Genomic DNA, 16,011 nt, shown 5'->3' on the forward strand with positions numbered 1-16,011 from the left:
CATCCTGCTATAAAAAGATATTATCATTGCGTTTGTAGCCACTTCATATGTAGGCTGACTTGTTTTTCATTGGCAACAGCAAGTCCTTTCTGGAAGTTGGGAGAACTCCTAGAGCTAATAATCTAGCTTGAACAAATCGATAAAAAGTGATTTCGGTTTGGCAACTTTCAACATATGGCTTTCAAAGATAGGTGGGTGGGATTTTGACACTCCGACATAGCAGTGCTGAGTGTGAAAGAACCATTGACCGAAAAAACAAGCCCAGTATTCACGTCTCTTTCTCCTTGTCAAAAAGTGCGGCAGATGCCATGCACAATCATTTTTCAGGGCTATTTCAAAATAGCAAACGCAGCAGCATCGGCATTTTTAACCTTGCCTTTTACTTATAAGCTGTGTTACAAATTTCTGCATCGAGCTACACTGGTTATAAAGAAGGAACATGCAACTTGTCGATTCATATTGAGTCAACTCCCAATAATTTGAAATTGAAGGCAATAAAATTTGTTTAAATAATTCAAAGTCCAAATGTAGGAGAGCCTCATTAATACACTTGGTGTTGATGAGAACAGGGTCAGCTTGAATGAACCAGTTGTTAATTCTGAATTAAGCGAGCTTGAAATAATGAGTGTCTTTTGCAACATTTCATGCTTTTTACTGAATTACAGCTGTGATCTAAGTGCTATACCTTGGTTTGTGGCTTTGACCTTAGTATTGCATACCTGCCAACTCTTCAGAGTTGTCCAGGAAATTCGAATTTTGTCTGAACATTCTGATTGTATGGATAGTACCTCATTCCTCCTGAAGATTGTCCCTGACTTTATTCAGAAATATATTCTCAGTAAAAAACGTGCCGCTTGCAACAGGTGAACCATAATCACCAGTACAAGCTTGTTATCTGGTTGAAGCCAAAATGACTGAAGCCACTGCAGCCCCCTGCACATTTTTCTAACTTCTCACATTTCAGCTTATTTGTAAAGTTATAGGGAATCGGTAACTTTTCTATGGGATTAATGCATGTTTCCAACCAATTTTTTTGTAGGAGCAAAGTAGAAAAGTTTCGCCACAGGGACATCTGCTTCATGCAGACGTTGGTCAGTTGCGACACCACAGGTTCCTGAGCATCCGCAGGGACATCCCCGCAGGGGGATGATGATGAGCAGTGCGCCACCACGGACCCGAGCATCCGCGCTTAGCCGTGTGTGGTGTCGCTGTTTCCGGGGGAAAAGGAATCTTGGTGGTTGAGCCGATGCCAAGCGTTGGGACCTTTAAGGCCCCTCGGCGGAGGCAACACACCACTTCGGCCCCAGCTTCCCATAGACGGCTCCTCCTGCCTGACCCAACTGGGGGAAATCAGCAGTCGCCTTTCCCTGTCCTCCCCTCTATCTTTTACGTTCCTATCTTCTTTCTCACTACTCTCCTGTCTCCTATTCAATTCTTGGATTTTCTTTTTTTTCTGGTGGCGAGGGCTAACCTTGTATGGCCAACTGCCCTGAATTACGTCATATTTGGTTATAGTTGGGGTGTACAGCTGGTGTGGGCAGGGTGTGCTTGCAAGTTCCTGTCCCGTTCCCACGTACGTCCACGCACTTCTTCCAGCAGTGCTCCAATTTTTTTATTCCCTCAGAAAAAAAGGATGGTGCGAGGCTCTTGAAGTAGTCATTCAGCACTGTGACAACCTCTTCATCTCCAGAAAATTTCTTTCCACCCAGCCAATTCGCTAGGTTTAGAAAAAGGAAAAAGTCGCATGGGGCCAAATCTGGAGAATAGGGTGGATGAGGCACAACCTCGAAGCCTAACTCGTGCAATTTGGCCAATGCAACAAGGGATCTGTGGGGTGGAGCATTGTCTTGGTGAAAGAGGACTTTTTACGTGCTAACCCAGGTCATTTACTTTGCAATTCTTTTTTCAGTTGCTCTAGGAATGTCGCATAGTATGGTCCTGTTATCATTTCTGTTTTGTAAATAGTCTACAAAGATTATTTCACGTGAATCTCAAAAGTCGGTCACCATCACCTTTCCGGCTGAACAGACAGTCTTTGCCTTTTTGGCGCACCTTCATCAGGCCCTGTCTATTGCTTTGACTGCTGTTTAAACTCTGGAGTGTAATGATGCAACCACGTCTCGTGAGCTGTCACAAATCGATGCCAAAAGTCCTGAGGATTGTGATCAAGCATCGATAAACACTCCTTCGAGATGCCTTTCCTCATGTGCTTTTGGTCGATCGTCAGCAGTCGTGGCACCCAATGTTCACAAACCTTTTTCATCGCCAATTTTTCATATAGAGTATTGTGAACTCTCTCTGCTGAGATGCCTACAATTTCAGCTATCTCACGTACCTTCACTCGGCAGTCTTCCATGACCATTCCTTGAATTTTCGATACCATTTCTGGCATGGGGACCTCCACTGGACACCCAGGACGTGCTTCATCTTGCGTCGAAGCTCGGCCACGTTTGAATTCATTTATCCAGTAGTAAATGGTTTTCAGTGATGGTGCAGAGTGTCCATGAACTTCGCTCAACTCGGCTTTAATTTGGGCAGCCGTCCACTGCTTTAAATAAAAATGTTTGATCACTGCTCGAAATTCAAAATTTTTCATTTTGGCGGGTATCACCACACAGCTCGGCGCCAATGGCTATCGGAAGCCTACTAAATGTCAGTACAAGCCTAAACACGTTGTGACATAATATGAAGTATGCTTCTCGCACGCTACCTACAAGAAAACACAATTGTAGTGCCATCTCTTGTATTTTTACCACACTTATCAAACAACCATCGTATCAACACATTCACTTTCACTGCAGGAACAAATTTTGCTGATGTGGTGCGCAGGGGCGGCACACCATACTGGTCTCCGGTTAATGCCCAGGCAAAGCCTGAGGCAGGGCCTCCCCCATCCCTGGCAGGCGCAGCGAAGGCTGCCCTGCCACATCTGAAAAAGGGCCCGTCGGCTCCTCAGTCGACTGCCCGCAAGGCTTCCCACAGTCGGGAGATGCCTACAAACTGCACATCCATCATTTCACTGCGAGCCTCCAGAGCCTCTAGTGAGGCAATGAACACAACACAGAACTCGCCTCCACTGCAGCTCTCTTAAGCGAAAAAGAGAAGATAAGAGCCCAGTAATGGCAACACCAAAACTGGTTTCATAATTTCTTAACTACACTCCCAGAAATTGTCCAACATGGCGTTCCTTATACACTGAAACTGCCGTGGAGTATTAACCCCTGCACCGTTTTGTTATATCAGCAAATTTTTTAACAAAACTGCTTATTTTTTTATTCTTGATTTCGAATATTATTGCAGCAAAAAGCATGCATTCAATCTTTAAAAAATATTTGAAGCAAACACGAAGTCAAATTAGCATATTCAAGTTTATTATTTCCCACAATACAGAAAACAAACTTCCTGCTGGTAATAAGCGATAAATATATTCAAGCAAGTCATCAGGCGAGCTTATTGTGGTCTAACCGGGAACTGCCAGAAAAGGAAATTGAGGGGGTCGTGTAGGGATTGCTGACGTCGATCTTCATTCACTGACGTGCACTCGTGAAGTTCGCTTCTGAGCTGTCCTCTCTTCATCGGAAGAACTGATAGCACAACGTCATCATTGTCTTCCTCACTGCCTGAAACAATGTACACTTTGGTGTCTAAATGACCATCGTCTGAAGAAGATGACGACGAAGAAAAGCGTCTTTTCCGATAAGACAGCTCAGCAAAATATGCGTCGCCTCTGCCGGATGCCATTTTTAATACCCAGGTTGCCATATGGAAAAAACGTTTATGCGGTGGAAGAAAACGAAATTAACAGGTCAGTACTGCCATCTGTTGAGCAAAATGCCATCTAAGCCACACACGAGTGCTGCTCGTCCTAAATGCTGAAGGGAAAAACCTATTCAGCGAGGATGAGCTACAGTCGTCCAAAACGGTTAAGGGGTTAAATAATTACAGTGACATTAAAGAACTTTTAAACACACTTTCTCCTGCAGCTTTATAGGCAAACTTGGGTCCCAAACAGCAGAATATTTTAAAGAAGTATAAAGTTTTTCGGTGCTTTCGAGAGCAAGCTAATAGGTTCTCAGGGGCATTGCTATTATTGTGCAGAGTGGTGTTGCAATCCATGAAATCAAGCTTAAAACCAAATATGAAGCTGTTGCAGTCATCGTCCTTCATATTAAAACAATCACAATATGTTCTATTCATCTCAAACCACACCTAATATTTACACTTCATGGCTTATAAACACTTTTAAAACGTTTACCAGAGCCATATCTGGTAGTTGAGGATTTTAATGCTCACTCCAGTTTTGGGGGAAGCGGGCAAACAGATACTAGGGGTCATATTTTAAAAGGCTTTATTCTGTCAAATTACGCCTGCCTGCTCAATACAGGCAAAAACACATACTGTTCTCCAAGCTCGGGAAAAATGAGCTGTACAGACTTGTCTTTTAGTTTGTCTGTTTTTATGGATTTTAAATGGGATGTCCTTGACAACCCCTATAGAAGTGATCATCTGCCTGTAGTTATCAGCTTGCCGTTGTCACCTTCAATAATCCCAAATGTCATTGGAAGCTTCACATAGCTGACTGGGAGCTCTTCCGGGAAAAGGCCTTTCTAGAAAAAATATTTGCAGATCATCTCAGTGTAGATGAACTAAATGAAATGTTTACATCCTGCATCATTTCTGCAGCACGCCTGGCTATCCCTCAATCCTCTGGAGTGGTTCGACACAACCACAAGGTGTGGTATTGCAAAGAATGTAGAGAAGCAAAAAAGGTGCAAAATAAAGCTTGGGGAATTTTTCGCAGGTACTCGATGCATGAGAACCTTATAAACTTTAAAAAGGCGAGAGCTGATGCACAGCGTATCCGTCGCACACCCGAGAAAGCTTCCTGGAAAAATTACATGTCATCCATAAACAGTTCAATCACATCCAAAAAATGTGAGAGCAAATTCGTAAATTAAATGGCAACTTTTCCCCTTTCACAACTCCTTTTCTTACAGCCCCTGATACACAGAGAAGTATAGAGGAACAAACAGATATCTTAGATGAACATTTCTCAAGTGTTTCCAGTTCTGCTCACTACTCAAAATTATTTTTAAAATACAAAAACACAGCTGAGAAAAATAGACTTCCAACAACCGGTTGCACAAGTGAACCTTTCAATAGATTAATCACAATCCAAGAAATAAACAGTTTTCTCTGCCCGCAAACAGACTGCTCCAGGCCCTGATGAAATACACTACAAAATGCTAGAACATCTTTCCCAACCTTCTATAGAAGCACTTTTGAAATTTTTTAACAAAATTTGGACACTAAGAAAAATTCTGGAAGCTTAGAAAAAAGCCATTGTAGTGCCATTCCTGAAACCTGGAAAACAGCCAACATCCCCTGGCAGTTATTGACCAATAGCTCTTACCAGCTGCCTTGCCTTGCCAAGTGTGCTCGAATCTCGTGAATTCCTTAAAACTCATCAGTGTGGGTTTAAAAAGGCATGCTCGACAACAGACCATTTCGTTCCCCTCGAAAATACTGTTCAAGAAGCTTTCATACATAATCAGCACTGTCTTGCTGTCTTCTTTCATCTTGAAAAAGCATACGACACAACTGGGTGGTTTGGGATACTCTGTGACCTAGCAGAACTTGGTATCCATAGAAGGGTGTTGAACTGCCTGAAAGACTTCCTATCCACCTATCCAACCATTCCTTTCATGTACGCCTAGGTTCAACACTCTCAAAAAAGTTTGTTCAGGAGAATAGGGTACCTCAGAAGGTGTTTTAAGTACTACACTCTTTGTCGTGAAACTGAATTCCTTAGCCAAAATAATACCAAAATCAGTTATGTACTCAGATTATGTTGACGATCTCCAGAATGCCTGCACATCAACCAACATACCAACATGTGAGAGACACGTACAATTGACAATAAATAAACTAGCGACATGGGCAGACAGAAACGGATTCCAGTTCTCTCCTCAGAAAACAGTGGCCATCATGTTCTCTCTCAAACGAGGCCTACAGAACAATCCCACCCTCCACCTAAGGGAAACTGAATTACCAGTAAAAGGACAACACAAATTTTTAGGTATAATTTTTGATAAAAAGCTTAAATTCCTTCCACACATAAACAACCTGAAGAAGAAAGCTTCCTGATTCTTCGATGTCCTAAAGGTGCTTTCACGAAAACGGTGGGGGTCCGAGAGGACATGCCTTTTGCACATTTATTGTGCTCTAGTACGATCCTCCCTAGATTACGAGTGCATCGTGTATGGATCTGCGGGACCATCATACCTAAAACGACGGGACCCTATGCATAACATTGGTTTATGTCTTTCAACTGGCGCAAACAGAACATCCCCATGAACAGTCTCTATGAACCCTCCCTTACAGACTGTAGAGCCATGCTCACATTCGCATACGTCCTAAAAACCCGTTCGCTACCAAAACATCTCTGCTACTTTATAGTTACAAAATGACAATCCAAACAACTGTTTAACAACAAACCCCAAGCAATCAAACCACTCCTCCTCTGCTTTGAAGAAAAATGCAAAGAATTAGGTATACTGAACATACTGTCCAACATTGCCCCGAGACCCCACCCACCGCCACTTTGGTACAGCTTTCCTTCTGGATGCAATGTTATGTTGGTGCACATCCACAAAAAGCGAACTCCACAAGAATATATACTGTAGGAGTTTTTGGCAGTGAAGGAAAGGTACAGAAATTACAGATTTTTACACAGATGGCTCAAAAACCGCACACTACGTCGAGAGAGCAATAATACAAAGGAAAGAAGAAACAATAGTCAGGCTACCTGAGTGCGCATCAGTCTTCACGGCAGAAAGTTACGCCATTGCTGTCGTGGTTAAAGAAATAATAAAGAAAAATATACAAAAATGTGTTATCTACACTGACTCCCTCGGCGTAATTACAGCACTAAACTCTATAAATGCAGTTCAACCCATAATAGGAAGCATAATATATAACTTTATGAAAGCTGAAACAAAAGCACTTACAATAAAGTTCTGCTGGGTCCCTAGTAATGTAGGATTTGGGGGGAACGAGAGCGCTTATGCACGTGCCGCAGGTACCCGTAATGTAACAATAAAACAAGTAGATATACCTCGTAAAGACTGCATGAAACCTGTAAAAAATAAACTGAGAGAAAAATGGCAGGCTTCATGGGACAACGAAGTTAACAAGCGACATGTAGTAAAGCCCATCCTTGGCAATTCGAAGACCTGTGGGCACCAGGAACGTTTTATGGAAGTAATTTTATATCGTCTGCGCATTGGACACACACACCTTACTCAGCTTCCTACTGACAAAACAAGAGAAACCAGTGTGTGAAAAGTGTGGAGATGAGCTTACAATTAATCACATTTTATTCTCATGCTTGAAACTTGAAAAGTAAGGAAAAAGTACTTCACTCAATTTTACAATGAATGCATTCCATTTCACTCAACACTCGTCTTAAGTGACAATGCAGTTGTTGACATATTTTGTTTTTAGCTTTTTAAGAGAAGCGAGTATTCTCGAGAGACTATAAATTCTGATCCACAGCTTTGCTTCACTTTTTAATGCACGTCAGCCGTCTTCTTATTCCTGAGAAGAATGCCGAGGTCTTTACTTGATTGGTTGGGAGCCTCGGGGTCCTTGCCCAGCCAAGGATGGCTGCTGGGTTTAGTCGACCTTCTTTGAAGGTTTTAATACTACCATTTCTAAAATTTCTTTCCCAGTATTACAGGGTAGCAGAAACTAATTTTTTAGGCTCTTTACACCACTGATGTTTTTCGCTTTTTGGTAAAATTCTGCTGAAATGAATTTTCTTACACCTTGAGCTTGGCGCATGATAGCCTTAGATGCTTAAGCACCACTAAACCCAGCACAACACAACAGCACAAAGTAGAAAAGTTTTTTTTTTTTTAATAAACAGTGCGTTACTGACACTGATTTCGTGGTGCAGGATCCACCATGTTGAATTTCGTGTTGGTTTAGTGTGTTTTTAGCTTTTTTGGCGTCATAGACATAAAAGAATGGTAAGGGCAGTATGACAGTGATGAGGACTAACCTTTATGGTAAATGTTTTCAAGTGTAGTGGCAGTGCGCTTAACCTACAGCTACTGGATTTTTTTTTGTTGATCTAGTGGAAAATTAAATCTAGCTGGCATATGCAGGCTGGAAGCCCTGGCCGTAAAGGCCCACCGCTGGGAGCACCTTCCATCACAGGGCAGTGGCGCATCGCTGAACTTCTTAACCACTGCACCACTGTGCCAGGAGGGGTATGAGGACTCCTAGGGATCTATCAATGTTAAGTTGAAAAGGACCTTTTGCATATATGGGAATTAGCCCATTACACTATCGTATCATATTCTTATGGCAGAGCTAAAGTGTCCTCTTCAATTTTTTTTTTACGAAGGGCAGTCAAAAAGTAACTATATTTTTGCAGCAACAGTGCACTGTTAGGTCGAGAAGTATATTGTCATTTTTAGCAGTCTTCAATGCGATCAGTGCAGGCATAGAGCACTGAGCTGTGGGTGTGTAAGCCACTCTTTTATATCCAGACGGATGTTTTTCTTACACCCTCCCTCCCTCCTTTTTTATTTTAAGTTGCTCACAGGAAGTGCTCATCTTTTGTTTCCTAGTTATTAATTTATTTTTCTGAGTCTTGCTTTTCCATCACAGCAACCAATCACAGCCCAGCATTCCAGTATGCCGCATCTCAGTGTCGATTACCCACTATGAGCCCATAAGCAGAAATGACATTGGTAGCACTGTCATCCTGAGTTGCTTTTGGGAGAAGATGCATTTGTAGATTTGTCATGTTTTTGGATTTTTATTGCAAGGAAATTTAAAAACAAACTGTAGGCTAGAAAAATTTTAGTCCCTTTAATGCAACAAACTATACCCTAGCTGCATGTTTGGTGCACGATGTACTTCAAATATATGATTTAATAATACAACATGCATATAGCAATTTCTGCTTCCTGGACACTTTCAAGACAGGTTCTGCAAACATGTCCACTTTTCCAAGGATCACTGAGTGTGTGTATATACCACACTGAAGGCTTCCAGAAGAAAAGGGAAAATTATTTTTATTTTGACGAAAGAAAAAGCTTTGCAAGTAGCCGTCATTGTGCAAGCACCTTGACATAGCGAACAGGATGGAGAAGACTATTTGGAACAGGTACAGCTGTGACGTCAGCGATCAGAAGTTGCCAGACCAGCAAGCTGCTTCTAAAAGAAACAAGGAAACATTCATTTTAAAAATGCCTACTGCACAAAATGAACTCAAGTTTTGAGGAATTCAATTTTGATATAGAGGGAATAAAGTGCAATAGGTAGTTTGTATTCAGAACTTGGGTGTCATGGCCTTTTTAAGTATGCCCTGAAAACAATGGCACAAAATATGTCACGGTAAATGCTCATAGACCACAGGCATGTGAAATGTCATGCACACTTTTCTGGGGAATTTGTCTGAGGCCCACGTTATCTTTTAGGCCCTTGTTGATTTTGTCTGTGGGTCATTGATTGCAGCGATAAATATGATATAAACATGTGTAAGGGCGGCACCTATGTATGGCCACACCCATGTACGGGCCGCACCCTGTTTTTCCAAAGGAAATATAAAAAAAGAGATCTGTGTAGGGGCTGCACCCAAACTTTCCACGACTCACGTGGGAATAGCCTTCAAGATGCACGTGCACAGGAGCTTCCAGATGCCACCCACAGATAGCATCCGTGGCTGCAGGTCATCATCATTGTCAACTTCTTCCTCTGCCTCAAGCTCCCGCTATCCATATGAGCATCAGTATCACCAGCTGCAGCTTTTTGTGACTGTCAAAGGCATGAGAGTAGTGGCTTATGTGTGCTGCCGCCGAGTGACGCAAGTGTGCTCCCGAACACGGCAAACATGCATCGCTCGTCGGCAGCACACATAAGCCACTACTCTTGTGCCTTTGATAGTCACAAAAAGCTGTAGCTGGTGATACTGATGCTGATATGGAGAGCAGGAGCTTGAGGCAGAGGAAGAAGTTGACAATGATGATGACCTGCTGTGTTTGGGAGCACGGAACTCGGCAAGCGTGCGTTGGGTTAGAAATTCGACGAGGATGAGAAGAGCATCTGACAGTGGTGCAGTCAGAAGGATACAGAACACAAGCTGCAAAAGTGCACCTTCTGAAGCAAGCCGTGCAAGTTTCCTGAACCAGAAGAAGAGCTGCTCTGCTATGCGATGGAAGTTGGGAACAGTGGCTGTGCGACTTCATGTGGGATGAGCATGCACCAGAGCATAGCACCAGCTCGGAGTCTGAAGACTGCACGAGTGATGATTGAACATAGAATAAATGCTGCTCATTCCCTGATCGGTATGTTTTTATTTAAGAAAAAGATTTTTTTTCGCACGTCGCATATATGGGTCACACCCCGAAAATTGGCCCTCGAATCTGGAAAAAAACTGTGACCCTTACACGCATTTATGCGGTATGTTGCTGATGGGCATGTTGCTAGGGAGGAAATGAGCTGGCATATTTGCAGTATGAGCTGCTCCTTTGGTGGCTTTGTTTCGGGGTACTCCGTGTGCAGTTCCAGGTTCGAAGTACTTTATTTTTCTTTTGCTGCTGTTTGACACTACTCAAATTCTAGCTGAAATTTCACTTCAGTTGAACCTCATCATAGTGAAGTCGAAGGTCAAAGGGGCCCCGCAATCTCTTCACTATAGCTGCTACTTTGTAACAACCCTAGATGACCTTAACCACAACTGTCGCATGTGGACAGGCTTACATGCCACCATATAGACCGAAGGCAACCTAGCTGCATTCAGTGTGATACCAATGTCTTTTAATGAAATCTTCAGCACATGCTCTGAGCACTCTGGTTGCGGCCAAATAAAGGTTACACCAACTGAGCATGTCAGCCTCGCCAATGCGCGCCTGTTTTTTCCGTGGCCGATATTTGCTTCAGTGCCTATTAAAAGAGACCTTGAAGGTTTAATGTTGTAGATGACTAGAAAAGACATATTGAGAGTATTTAACTCCATTCTTTAGGTGGTGAATCTGATACTGGCTGCTGTGAAAGATGGCATGTGAGCTCGATTTCAACAGAAGTACAACCTATTCCTTACGGCTTCCCCGCATGACTCATGCTGGCAATAACACTTCACTGCATGACAGTAATGTCTTGTGAAGAATAGCCACACCAAACCAAAGGCAAAAAAAAAATTTTAATGGCATTCAGGTGCTTCAAAGACTAAGGATCTCAGCTTCTTTCTAGTTCCTTTCACACTGCGGGGGCAGCGTTGGTTACCGTATGATCTCGTGTAAGGGTCGCACCCATGTATGGGCCACAGTCACTGTTTTGGACTAGATAAGTGAGAAAAAAATATGGTTTTATGTCTTTTAATTATGTTTATAGGCTGCTTATTCAAATTTCACACCTGAATTAAAAATAAAATGCGGCCCATACACGAGTTTATACGGTGTTGCATGTTTGTTGCCGAGGGCTGTAGATAACATGACCTTGTGAAAACCAGGGGAATATAAATATTGTCAGGCACACCAAACACATTGTCAAACAGCCAAACCATGTGACCATGCTGCGGAAACAGAACCTGTACTGCACATGGCACCTGAGAAGCATCCAACGAGGAGGTTGGAGAATGGGGGCACTCTAATCATCTTGGCAACTTGACTTTGTGCACTGCTGTATGCGACATTGTTCAATTGGGCAGTGTAAGGGTTGGCACTAGGACATTCGTGGTGGAGCGGTGTGGAAAAGGTGGTTGGGGAGGTAATTAATTATTTCTATGAATACAGAAAAAATAAAAGGACAAAGATCCTGCAGGGCATGAGCTTCACATACTTGCTTACCTCCCAGGGGCCTAATACAGGCTGTATTATTAGGAAATCTCATCATCATCGGTCTGAGGGGAAGCGGTTGGAAAATTTTTTAGTTGGTTTTTGTTCAGCGTATTGTTCTAGTATGGAGATGTCAAGAGACAGAAAGATCCGCACCTTATTTTTTCATTTCATTTATGGGGGTTTAACATCTCAAAGTGACTCAGGCTATGAGAGACGCTTTAGTGAAGGGCTCCGGGAATTTCGACCACCCCGGGCTCTTCAACGTGCACTGACATCGCACAGTACATGGGCCTCTAAAATTTCGCCTCCATCAAAATTCGACCGCCGTGGCCGGGATCGAACCCGCATCTTTTGGGTCAGCAGCCAAGCACCATAACTACTGAGCCACCTCATCGGCTGCACCTTTCTTTCATAGTGTCAAGTTTATATGGTTACAGGGCACTGTACACAATTCTAGAATATTTGAGAACATACGCTCATAAAAAAATAAATGCAAAAAAATGCCCTTGTCGTCCTTCTTTCTGCCCCTTGTTTTTGTTACGCTGGAACAGTATTATGAAATTTTTGATGCGCCTTTGAAAATTTTGGGGGAGGCAGCCGCCCCACCCTGCCTCCCCTTGGTGCCGTCACTGGCGCCGTAGTAAAGTTTTGGTGAACATTGGTGTACCGGTGCCAAAATTTTGTCGTACCTCGCTACAGGAAGGAAAACTTTTCAGCGCATTTTGTGCAGTGCTCAGCAGAGTGAGGTATGCAAGATTTGCAGTTTTCCGCATCAAATGAATATGGAAATGTTAAGCGCTGCTGAAAATCGATGCAATCAAAGTGAAGTTCGTTATATCCTTTTGTAGAAAAATTTTACTTCGTATAAAAGAGATATCAAATACATGTGCTTCTATGGGGGAGGAGAGTAGCCATTTATATAAGCAGATTCATTACAGCAAGGGTTTACTGTATATGTATTTACTCGCTCCCAGAAACTACTTTTTCTTGGGTTGTGTCTATTTTGAATGCAAGATTTATTCAGTCAGCTTTGGGACGTGACACACACTATTTATGCAAGAAAACTTTTTGAAGAAAAAAAGTTATTGCAAAGAACGTGGCTTCCAAGCTTCATTTACTATTATAGCTTCTTTGGTGTTCATTTGTTCAGTGGTACTTCTGTGAACAAAGCTGCCTCGGTGGCTCAGTGGTTATGGGGCTCGTCTGCTGACTTGAAAGATGTGGGTTTGAACTCAACAGCGGCAGTCGCATTTTGATAGAGGTAAAATGCTAGAGGCTTATGTTTTGTGTAATGTCAATGCCCTTAAAGAACCCAAGGTGATCAAAATCATCCGGAAATCTTCACTACAGTATTCCTCATAGCCTGAGTTCCTTCGGGGCATTAAACCACATAAAACCACAACCACTTTTGTGTGCAGAGAAATAACCCTTGGTGGTTGTGCTAAAGTGCAGAGATTTGGGCAGGAAAAAAAGGGGGAGGGGAAGAAGGAGGGAGGCTGTTTTAAGTTGATTTATGGGGACTTGTTCAGTGCAGTCTAAGGCAATGGCCTTTACGTGCTTTCAGAAGACTGACCAGAACTATATTTAAAAGGAATGGCATGTGAAGGTGATGAACACTAGGGCACCTAAAAAGGGGTGGGCTTGTTTCTTTATCTACTAGCAGATTGGTGAGTTGCTCAACTTCAGGAGTGTTTCAGATTACAAATCACTCGTTTGTTAGTAGCTGTGACTGTCGTGATGACCTGTGTCTCCTGGTGATTCCTGGTGCAGTTCCGTGGGAGAGGTGGTGATTCTGTTCCTGTTGCGCCCACATGGAAATGGTATGTAAAGGAGGTGCAAGTGGGTGGGCCAAGGATGAAAGATGACGTGATGGAGACAATGGTAGCATCATCAATTGACCAAGAGCTTGCTCGCTCGTGTGATGCCAGCGTGGTGTTGGACGTGGAGACCCTGCTGATGGACTGGCACGGGACGACTTGGTTGCTGCCCTTCAGAGTGGATGGTCTGTCTTCTCTCTCTCGCTCTCAATTTTTTGTTTAGTGTAGGCCCAGTTTACCCAAGTATTTTCTCATGAGCCAGTCTCTGATGAACCACTTACCTTAAAGCAAAGCGTATCTTGTACTTGTGCGTGTTCTAGTGCACAAAACTAAGATAAGCAGCAGGTTATTAGCTGTGGCATGATTCACTGTGGCATGAAGTGCTTGCATTTTCCTTGTTTCTATTTATTGCCTTGCTGCTTGTTTCTGTGACAGTCAGTCTTTTGCATATGGAGCTTGCTCAGAGTTGAACCTGCCACTATGGCTCAGTGCCTTTGGCACTGGGCTGCTCAGCCCAAGGTCTCAGGATCAAATCCTGGCCACAGAGGCTGCATTTTTGTAGAGGCAGAATGCAAAAATACTTGAGTGCTGTGAAATGGGAGTACACGTTAAAGAACTCCAGGCAATCGAAGTTAATCCGTGGCCCTTCACCGCATTACTCCTTGCAACCAACCCACATGCATCTTCAGGATGTTGAACTCCATATACCTATCTACCTATCATTTAGTCATCAGAAAAATATCGCATGGGTGTGGGTCAGTGTGTCTCGAATTCAGTGTGCTCACAGCCTTGTGTGCCCATTTCTTTACCTTGCCAGTACCATATTTACTCGAATCTAGGCCGACTCCTGAAATTTAGGTCAGGAAATAAAAAAAGTTTACCCGAAGCCTAAGCTGAATGAAAAAAAGTATTGACTGGGACTAGAACAGGCAATTTATTTTGCTTGCGACGCTCATCGTAGCACATCCAATTCTCACTCGTCATCGTCATCAGCGACATCGCTGTCCTCTTCATCACTGGGTTCTTCCCACAGTGCACTATCCTCGCGTTTGTCCAGCGCATTCAAGATGACACACTTTTGGAAGGCCTGCACAATCAGTTTGGCCGGAATTTTGTCCCATGTCGCGGCGACCCAGTTCCGACTTGGCTAAGCGAAGCACGCTTGATGCACCCGGTCAGTGTGAGCGAGTGGCCTTGCTGCATCGCTGTAATGCTTCCGCAGACTATTCTTAAATGGCTTGTTGATAACAACGTCGAACGGCTGCAGCTGGCTCGTCATACCTCCGGGTATTACTGCAATATTCTTACTGCCTTCCGAAATCACAGACTTCACGGCATCTGTCAAGTGGCCGCGGTAGGAGTCAAGAACTACGAGTGACTCCTTGAACAACAGGGCCCCAGGACAGCTTTGCCAAACAGCCTTCATCCAATCTCCGACAAGGAACCACTTATCCATCCATTCTCATGAGCATGTAATAAGATGCTTTTAGGGAAGTTTTTGCCCACCAGCCATGCACCATAACATCACGGTAATATGTTGCTTCTTGTACCCAGCAGTTCTTCTACCTGTTTTGTGCCCTTCTCATTGACAGTGTACGCCACAGGCACGTCGAAATACACCTAGGTCTGATTGGCGTTACCGATTTGGCCCAGTCTGTACTCCTTCCCCAGCCACTTCATGATAACGAAGCACTGGAATGCGACCGGCTTCTCCTCAAAGTCAGGGGGCAGCTTTTGGCACACGGGAGTCCGCCGTCGCAGGCTGAACCCGAAACGCTTCATGAAAGGAGCGACCCAGCCCCTGCTGGCCTGAAATTGGGTCCGTGCAATGCTCCAATGTTTGCGTCTCCCTCGACATCCTTCACCACCTCGTGGTGTCACCTGCTCTCAGGTCCTGTGAAGGCCATTCGCTTTGCAGCGCAGTGAAAAGCTCGTTCTGCTGCTTCAGTGCTTCCGCTACCGGCGCATGTTCTTCTCATCCACACCGAAATCGCACTGGGCTTGTAGGTTTGAAGTTCCCTTTGCCTCCAAAACTACCTTCTGCTTAAAAGACGTGGTGTAGTGGCATTGCTTGGTGGGTGCCATTGCACCATGAACACGGGTGCTTCTTGAGGTCACGTGGTGATGAACACATAAAAGCACAGAATGACGAGACCTTTGTTCACAACGTTCAAACAAGCTAAATGGAGTCTGCAGACCTGCAAGCTGCAAGTCTGTGGCCGCGAGGTGGCGTCACATGTCTAACGGTCACAGGCAAGCCGCATCCTCGAATCTAAGCCGACCCCTGACTTTCGTAAATGATTTTGAAAAAAAAAAATACTGGCCTAGATTCGAATAAATAA

At 43.7% G+C, this 16,011-nt stretch overlaps 1 protein-coding gene across 1 annotated transcript in view; it reads left to right on the forward strand.

Moving 5' to 3' along the window:
- Positions 1–16,011, forward strand: part of LOC149353981 (uncharacterized) — a 102,529-nt gene that overhangs the window by 27,705 nt on the left and 58,813 nt on the right. The window contains exon 4 of the mRNA XM_089575898.1: positions 13,623–13,854. Coding sequence (XP_089432024.1) covers positions 13,623–13,854 — 232 coding nt within the window. The remainder of the gene's footprint in view (positions 1–13,622; positions 13,855–16,011) is intronic.

The sequence above is a fragment of the Amblyomma mixtum genome, chromosome 3 (genome assembly GCF_055824585.1).
Source record: "Amblyomma mixtum isolate Tamu chromosome 3, ASM5582458v1, whole genome shotgun sequence".
Lineage (NCBI taxonomy): Eukaryota > Metazoa > Arthropoda > Arachnida > Ixodida > Ixodidae > Amblyomma > Amblyomma mixtum.